Source organism: Plecotus auritus (genome assembly GCF_963455305.1).
Source record: "Plecotus auritus genome assembly, chromosome: 10".
Classification (NCBI taxonomy): Eukaryota; Metazoa; Chordata; class Mammalia; order Chiroptera; family Vespertilionidae; genus Plecotus; species Plecotus auritus.
The window spans coordinates 58,855,228-58,863,722 of record NC_137785.1 but is presented as its reverse complement, the minus strand read 5'-3'; the positions used below and the strand labels follow the sequence as shown (position 1 = coordinate 58,863,722).

At 55.2% G+C, this 8,495-nt stretch overlaps 1 protein-coding gene across 1 annotated transcript in view; it reads left to right on the top strand.

The window, feature by feature from the left end:
• The window catches only part of CYLD (CYLD lysine 63 deubiquitinase), a 29,670-nt gene extending 21,404 nt beyond the window's left edge, over positions 1-8,266 (top strand). The window contains 8 exon segments of the mRNA XM_080645726.1: positions 1,065-1,216; positions 2,284-2,375; positions 3,385-3,451; positions 4,103-4,235; positions 4,398-4,506; positions 5,548-5,666; positions 5,898-6,114; positions 7,775-8,266. Of these exon segments, the coding sequence (XP_080501852.1) occupies positions 1,065-1,216; positions 2,284-2,375; positions 3,385-3,451; positions 4,103-4,235; positions 4,398-4,506; positions 5,548-5,666; positions 5,898-6,114; positions 7,775-7,959 (1,074 nt within the window). The 3' untranslated portion in view covers positions 7,960-8,266.
• Positions 8,267-8,495: the final 229 nt, after the last annotated feature.

Sequence of the window (8,495 nt, the reverse complement as noted above, 5' to 3'; positions counted from 1 at the left end):
TGTGTGTGTGTGTGTGTGAGACTAGGTGGAGGCGATCATCGAATGCCGTTGCTTTAAGGAATGGTTCTCAGGAGAAGCGCAGTCGCCTCCCGTGTGTAGTTTATTCCCCAGGGGACAGCTTAGCATGGCAAGAACTGGGCACTGCAGAGTGGCAAAGCCCAGCACACGGCCAGGCGCAGCGAGAGGAGCGCCGGCTGCTGCCTCGGAGCAGGGGTGGGGGCTCGTGGGATGTTGGAAACTTGGGGGGAGGGCGAGGAATCAAAACGGTGGGCCGTTTGGGGCCAGAATATACTTTCAGTCTGTCACTCATTGATAGAGTATCCTTTGGATTTCCTGATAAAAACCCTTATTAGCCAGTGGGGTTTTTCTCTGGTACCAGAGCTACCCTGTCACTCAGTCACAAGAGCTTCTGGCGTTAAGAGCTTTAGACTCCGCACGGCGCGGGGAGACCAGTCTGGGGTCTGGCGGGCGCTGCCCGTCGGCTGTGCGTTTGCCATGGGTGGTCAGTGTCCAGACTCCCTCCCTGTGGTCTGTTTGCAGCTTGACTTGGGTCGCAGGCCCTCGTTCAGCTTTCGCAAAGAAAGGTCCCCGCACAGCGAAGGCACACTTATTATCCTTTAACCCCCGCCAGGCTCTAGTGTGCCTTCTTTTTTAAAAAAAAATTGTGTAGATTTCAGCGAGGAAGGGAGGAGAGAAGGATAGAAGCATCCATGATGAGAGAGAATCATGGACCGCTGCCTCTTGCATGCCCCACACTGGGGATCGAGCCTGCAACCCGGGCCTGCGCCCTGACCAGGAATCGAACCCTGACCTCCTGGGTCATAGGTCGGAGCTCAACCCCTGAGCCACGCCGGCCGGGCTCTAGTTTCCTTCCTGACCCGAGTCTCCCCGACCTGGCAGGAGCTCCAGGCCCGGTGATTGAGCCGTGGGAACCTCAGCGGGGCTCCTGGGACCCTGTATTCATGAAAAACACGCATTTCCGTGCTGTCTGTTCCCCAGACTTGGCGGCTTGTCCTTCCCATTCTTTTCAGCACGCGTCTCCCAGCAAGAGAATGGGCTGACAGCACGAGGACACTCTCTCTTTGTCTTGCAGCTTGTTTGCTTTCAGTTCCGTTCTGGACACGGTGTTGCTCAGACCCAAAGACAAGGACGACGTGGAGTATTACAGCGAGACGCAGGAGCTCCTGAGGACGGAGATCGTCAACCCGCTGCGGATGTGAGTAGGAGACAGTCGCTGCTTCCTAAGCGTGGCGACCTAGTTTCTGTTTCTTGGTAAAGAATTCACTGACGCCTGCTTTTCGTTTCGTAAGAAACGGGTGGAATTTATTTCCTCGGTGGCGTTTTAATGACGGTTTTAACCTTTGGTCCTCGTACTGCCTCTGCTCGTTGGGTTTTGAATCTGGCCAAGGGGTAGCGCGCAGTGTGCATCACGGAGTGACGGGCCCAGGGGTGGGCCGTGCCGCAGGTTAGCAGAGCAGGAGGCGCGGGAGAGCCGAGCCCGGCAGTCCCCGCGCCTCTTAGTCCAGATGATACAGTCGGGCTTTGGAAGCCTGATTCGCTTTGCGAGCCAAGGAGCCAAGGGCGGTTTTATCGGAAGGGTAGTGAGTGTCCATGCGTTCTTTATCTCAGCAGCCAGCAGACACGGAGCACCTAGCACTGCACATAAAAATTCATAAAGAAAGGTCAGCCAGTTCTGAGCGGCCCTGGGGCAGCCATGCGGCCTCGCGCGTCTCTTCCGAAGCCGCTGGAATAAGAGCTGGTCGCGGGTGGACGGTGTGGGATGTACCCAGTGCTCAGACAGATACGAGCGAAAGTGTCACAATGGCGATGGCCGGTTTGAGCGCACATGTTAGACCTTCAGTGTCTTAGCGCCACCCTCTTCCCTGCCTCCTGGCGGCTGGCTCATTCTTTAGTTCTAAAAGGACTCTCTCTCTCCAAGTTACATATTCTGGTCTATAAAGCTAGCTTAGATTTCTTAAGCAAATAGCATTAACCAGTCATCATAAAATCAAAGTATTTTTTCTTGTATTAGTATGTGGTAGCTATTTTTAGGGTATGACAGTATCTGGGATAATTCTAATTCCAGATTCTTAATTTTTCAAACCTCACCCCCGTAAATCAATAAAAAGGGGGGAAAAAGAGCCTATAATTGTATTTTTCAAAGTAAGTGTCTAGCCTATTGATTTATGACATGCAGAGGTTATATAAGGAATTTGTGATTATCAAAGTGTTATATGAATTGAATGGAAATGCCAGTATTAATTCATATTTTTACTAACGTAGATACGGATATGTGTGTGCCACAAAGATTATGAAACTGAGGAAAATACTTGAGAAAGTTGGGGCTGCGTCGGGATTTACCTCTGAAGAGAAAGGTGACTGTCTCACCTCACAGCACTTGCCCTGCAGATGACTTGGTGCCCTGCCACGTGACGGCCCGTGCGGCGCGGGGAGGGTGTTTTAAACAGAAATGTCCGTGTGGTATACTGTTTTCTCCCCCTTTTATTTTTAAATTTTATTATTTTTTAATATGTATTTTTATTGATTTCAGAGAGGAAGGGAGAGGGAGATAGAAACACCAATGATGAGAGAGAATCATTGATGGGCTGCCTCCTGCACGCCCCACACTGGGGATCGAGCCCGCAATCCGGCATGTGCCCTGACCGGGAATCCAACCTTGACCTCCTGGTTGGTAGGTCAATGCTCATCCACTGAGACCCGCCGGCGGGGCTGCTCCCCCTTTCCAAATGCTGTCTCCCCTCTAAAGGGAGTGGCAGTATGGAAGAGAGGGCTCCGTTAGCAGCGGGGGGTTGTAGGCAGGCAGTGGGTACCCGGAGTGTCCCTTCCCAGTGTTCCCATCCAGCGGCCAGCTGGATCCCTCTCCGCGGGAGGGTGGTCAGCTTAGCCACACTGTCCCACGGAGCTCTCCTGCCGCAAACGGTGAAGTTATGGTCAGAGTCAGCGTTTCTGTCCATGGCTAATGGCTTTCCTCCGAGATGCAGCTCCTGGCTCTGAACGTGCTAACAGTGTGTTGGAACTAGCTGTAATGTTTAGAGACTTATGATTATTTAAGTATCAGGAAAATACAAGGTCGTACTTCAGGCTTCATTCCACTTACCTTAAACCCCTCCAAAGAAATTAAAATTACTCTATCATGTGTGAATGATTACACCTTTTCAAATGCAGTGACATCATAACGAAGTTAGAACTTGATGTTTTATCATGTCCTTTGTATTTTCAGTTAGGAAAACATGAGAACCATGCTTTTAATTGAAATAAGATTGATTATGAAACTGAATTCAGTATAGGTATACGACTGTTATAAAAAAATAGAATGATTTAAAAGTTTGGCAGGGACTGACTTGATTTTTTATTTTCTCCTAGATCCTGAAGAATTCTTGAATATCTTGTTTCACCATATTTTAAGGGTGGAACCGTTGTTAAAAATAAGGTAACGTTTACATTTTTATAGACACGCTGGGAAAAGAGACACCTCGTCCCCTCTGCCATCGGCTGCCGACGAGGCCCCTCAGGGGTTACGTCACATCCGTGTGTTAGGGTCTCCAGGGTCTCCGTTCCCACAGGCCCATTAATCTCCACCACCGTCTTCTCCAGAACTAACTTATCAACTCAGGGACGCAGTAAATCGAAACAGAATCCCAAGACCTGGAATGATGGATGGCTGGGGAGGAAGAGGTTTAATTATTTTATCTAAATTACTAGAGGCCCGGAGCACGAAATGTGTGCCTGGTTAGGGTCCCTAGGCCTGGCCGGCGATCAGAGCTGATCAGGGCCTTCCAGCTACCGGCTGCTGGCCAGGGCCTCCCTTTGCCAGCTGCTGGCTGCCGGCTGGGGCCTTCCTTCATTCCGTGCCGCCCCCTGGTGGTCGGCACACATCATAGCGAGCGATCGAACTCCCGAGGGGACACTTTGCATATTAGTCTTTTCTATATATAGATGGCCTTGCCCTGTTGGTCTGACGTCGGAAGTTGCACCATCAAATGCGTAGTTCTTTGTTCTCAGACTATTGGAACCACTTCACGTTGTGATGTAAGTGTTTCACAAGTAAACTCTGTGGGGTTTTCTGCATGTTTTCTTTCAGGTCAGCAGGTCAAAAAGTACAAGATTGTTACTTCTATCAGATTTTTATGGAAAAGAATGAGAAAGTTGGCGTTCCTACAATTCAGCAGCTGTTGGAATGGTCTTTCATCAACAGCAACCTGAAATTTGCAGAGGTGAGTGGTCGTTGCTTGTGTTTTATATGGAAGTTCTGACCGGGAATCAACCCTGACCTCCTGGGTCAAAGGTCAATGCTCAACCACTGAGCCACGCAGGCCGGGCTCACAGGGAAAGTTTTTCCAGCACTTGGATTCTAAAAATACTCACCTTTTTTTCAGGCCCCGTCATGCCTGATCATTCAGATGCCTCGGTTTGGGAAAGACTTTAAACTATTTAAGAAAATCTTCCCTTCTCTGGAACTGAACATCACAGACTTACTTGAAGACAGTAAGTAGGGGCTCTGTTTGTTCTGCTGGTTCCTCAGAGTCCACAGGGCCCTCCTTCGCTGTGAGAGGGACAGGGTGCAGGCCTTCCGCAAGGCGTTCCGTGTCTGCGGAGCCACGAGTGCGCAGCTAGAATTCATCCTGAGAACATCATCAGAAATGCCAATACGTATTTTACACACGCACAGGGTCGTTGGTGCCTGATTAAGAAGTTAGAGGCCATCTGTATGTTAACAAGGGGCGAGTTGTGAAATGGGTTACGGTGTATCCGTCCGGTGTTAGGAGACCCGTAGTATGAAAGTGATGATGTAACGTTAAATAAGAGGTTATGTCGATGTTTCGTACAAGAGGAGCTATAAACACACACACACACACACACACACACACACACATACACACACACACACACACGAGGCTGGGGAAGAGGAGCTGTGAACACACAGGAGCTGTGTAAACGTGCGAGGGGGAGGATGGAGGAAGCGCATGTGCTATTGACAGTGGCATCTCTCGCTCACTGAAACGGGGATGCTTTCCGCTTTCTCGGTACCGTCTGCATCGTTGAAAGTCCTTCAATAGACTCTTTATAGTGCGGGGGAGGGGGAGCACCCTAGAATATATTAATTTAAAAAATGGTCATTTGGTCAGAGAAATTTTTTTAAAAATATATTTTATTGATTTCTTACAGAGAGGAAAGGGAGAGGATAGATAGTTAGAAACATCGATGAGAGAGAAACATCGATCAGCTGCCTCCTGCACACCTCCTACTGGGGATGTGCCCGCAACCAAGGTCCATGCCCTTGACCGGATTCGAACCTGGGACCTTTCAGTCTGCAGGCCGAGGCTCTGTCCACTGAGCCATACCGGTCAGGGCCAGAGAAATTTTTTAAAGTTATCCCGAATCCACGGAAATCCAATTTAAAGCTTAACGGGGTGGGGTGGGAGAGCCTGTTTTGAGCCCACGAACGCTGTCCTTTTTGGAGCTTAAGTTTTTAATCTTTTTCATGAAAGAGTGCATTTTAAAGGCCCCTCCCCTGTCCCGCCCCAGCCCCCCGACAGTGCCGCATCTGCGGAGGGCTGGCCATGTACGAGTGCCGCGAGTGCTACGAGGACCCCGACATCGCGGCCGGGACCATCAAGCAGTTCTGCAAGGCCTGCAACACCCAGGTGAGCCCCCACCCCCGCCCCCCGAGGCCGCGCGCGCTCCGCAGGCAGTGGCTCGGGAGAGTTCTCACTCATCACGAACGCCTGCAAGTTCAAGGTCAGGCGGCATGGCTCCTGCCGTGTGCCCTGACAGACTCCCGTGAGGACTGGGTTGCGGGGCCCGGGAGGAGTCAGGGCCAGGGAGTGGAGTCCATCACGAGCATCACTGAGCCTGGCTCTGCCCGCTCCCTTTAGGTCCACCTTCACCCCAAGAGGCTGAACCACAAGTATAACCCGGTGTCCCTGCCCAAAGACCTGCCCGACTGGGACTGGAGGCACGGCTGCGTCCCCTGCCAGAAGATGGAGCTGTTCGCCGTGCTCTGCATCGAGACCAGCCACTACGTGGCCTTCGTCAAGTACGGCCGGGACGACTCCGCCTGGCTCTTCTTCGACAGCATGGCCGACCGGGACGGTAACCACTCACTCAGCGCCCGTGGGGCCGCGTCTGTGGGGACAGTGTGCGGGAGGCCCCTAGGGACAGCGGGTGACAGCATGGCCGACCGGGACGGTAACCACTCACTCAGCGCCCGTGGGGCCGCGTTTGTGGGGACAGTGTGCGGGAGGCCCCCAGGGACAGCGGGTGACAGCATGGCTGACCAGGACGGTAACCACTCACTCAGCTCCCGTGGGGCCGCGTCTGTGGGGACAGTGTGCGGGAGGCCCCCAGGGACAGCGGTGACAGCATGGCCGACCGGGACGGTAACCACTCACTCAGCTCCCGTGGGGCCGTGTCCGCGGGGACAGTGTGCGGGAGGCCCCCAGCACAGCGGGTGACAGCATGGCCGACCGGGACGGTAACCACTCACTCAGCTCCGCGGGGACAGTGTGCGGGAGGCCCAGGCACAGCGGTGAGGGTCTGAGGCCTGGGCTGCACTCGCGGCCGGCTGCTAAGGGCGATGCTGTGCTCCCCCAGGCCGGGGGGCTCCCCTGACGGAGACCCTGAGCTTCTGTCAGACCCAGGGGCTTCCTGTGCAGCTTCGCCTCCTTGGGGCCCAGGCTCCTCGTTTCTGTACAAGCCTGGTCTCCGGGTGTCGAGGGCCCTGGGCCAGGCCCCCAGGGAAGTATGGGGGTGCGGGAACGGTGACGTGGAAGGAGAGAGTGCTCGTTTCTCTAGATCGCTCCCCCGCAGGGTCACGGCGAGGGGCTGCCGTGTCGGGCAGCTGAGCCGGTGCGTCTGTATCGTTCTCACCCGCTCAGCACAGAGGCGGGGCCGGCGGTGGGCTCTGCTCGGGCTGTGTCCTCGCCAGTTTTCGTCACTCTTGGCCTCGATCCCCTCAGAAATAAAACATGAAAACACTGTTGAGAGCAAAAGAGGCTCGAACCTCTAGGAATCAGAAGTGAAATCAGCCCCTTCCCTGGGCTGCAGGTGTGAGGGGGCGTGTCCTTCCCTGGGTGTGAGGTGGCGTGACCTTCCCTGGGTGTGAGGTGGCGTGTCCTTCCCTGGGTGTGAGGTGGCGTGTCCCTTCCCTGGGCTGCAGGTGTGAGGTGGCGTGTCCTTCCCTGGGCTGCAGGTGTGAGGTGGCGTGACCTTCCCTGGGTGTGAGGTGGCGTGACCTTCCCTGGGTGTGAGGTGGCGTGACCTTCCCTGGGTGTGAGGTGGCGTGTCCCTTCCCTGGGCTGCAGGTGTGAGGTGGCGTGACCTTCCCTGGGTGTGAGGTGGCGTGCCCCTTCCCTGGGTGTGAGGTGGCGTGCCCCTTCCCTGGGTGTGAGGTGGCGTGTCCTTCCCTGGGTGTGAGGTGGCGTGTCCTTCCCTGGGTGTGAGGTGGCGTGTCCTTCCCTGGGTGTGAGGTGGCGTGTCCGTTCCCTGGGTGTGAAGTGGCGTGTCCCTTCCCTGGGTGTGAGGTGGCGTGTCCCTTCCCTGGGTGTGAGGTGGCGTGTCCCTTCCCTGGGCTGCAGGTGTGAGGTGGCGTGTCCCTTCCCTGGGCTGTAGGTGTGAGGTGGCGTGTCCCTTCCCTGGGCTGCAGGTGTGAGGTGGCGTGTCCCTTCCCTGGGCTGCAGGTGTGAAGTGGCGTGGGCGGGTGGGCAGCAGCGGGTGGAGAACTTGACCCTGAGCGCGCTCTTCCTGTCCGCAGGTGGTCAGAACGGCTTCAACATCCCTCAGGTGACGCCGTGCCCCGAGGTCCGGGAGTACCTGAAGATGTCGCCTGAGGACCTGCACTCCCTGGACTCGCGGCGGATCCAGGGCTGCGCGCGCAGGCTGCTGTGCGACGCGTACATGTGCATGTACCAGAGCCCCACCATGAGCCTGTACAAGTAGCCGCTCCCCGGCCTGGTGTGCCCGGGGCTCCGCCCGCGTCCGTGCGCCGGGGCCGCTGAGGGGGCACCTTCCGAAGAGCCGTGTTGAGACCAGTCGCTCTGGGTCACGGACGGCTTAACGAGAAGCGTTGTGCTCCGGAGAGATGTGCGTGTTGGTCTTTAAGAAGTCTCAGTGAAGTCCTTAGAGCTGGAGCTGCAGGCCAGTGCGCCGATCACGGGACCCTCTGGGAGCACAGCGTTCTAATTGTGCCCGTTCGCGACCTGCTCTCGGCCGTCGAGAATGTAAATAAACGTGTCTTCTTTACGGACCCGGCTATGCAATCACCGTCCTTTGTAGCTGCGGTTCCCCGAGGAGAACTGTCTCGGTGTTGTTAAGAGACGATCTCCGTCGGCTATTAAAGTTGTGCTGAGTGGACGCGGTCATGTTCTCTCGGGCGCTGACGCCCGTCCCCTCGGCGTTCAGGAGCGTGCCCACTCCCCCGGGTGGGGCGGTCTCCGTGGGTTCTGGGGTGGACATGAGCGAGTGCTTTTGTCACC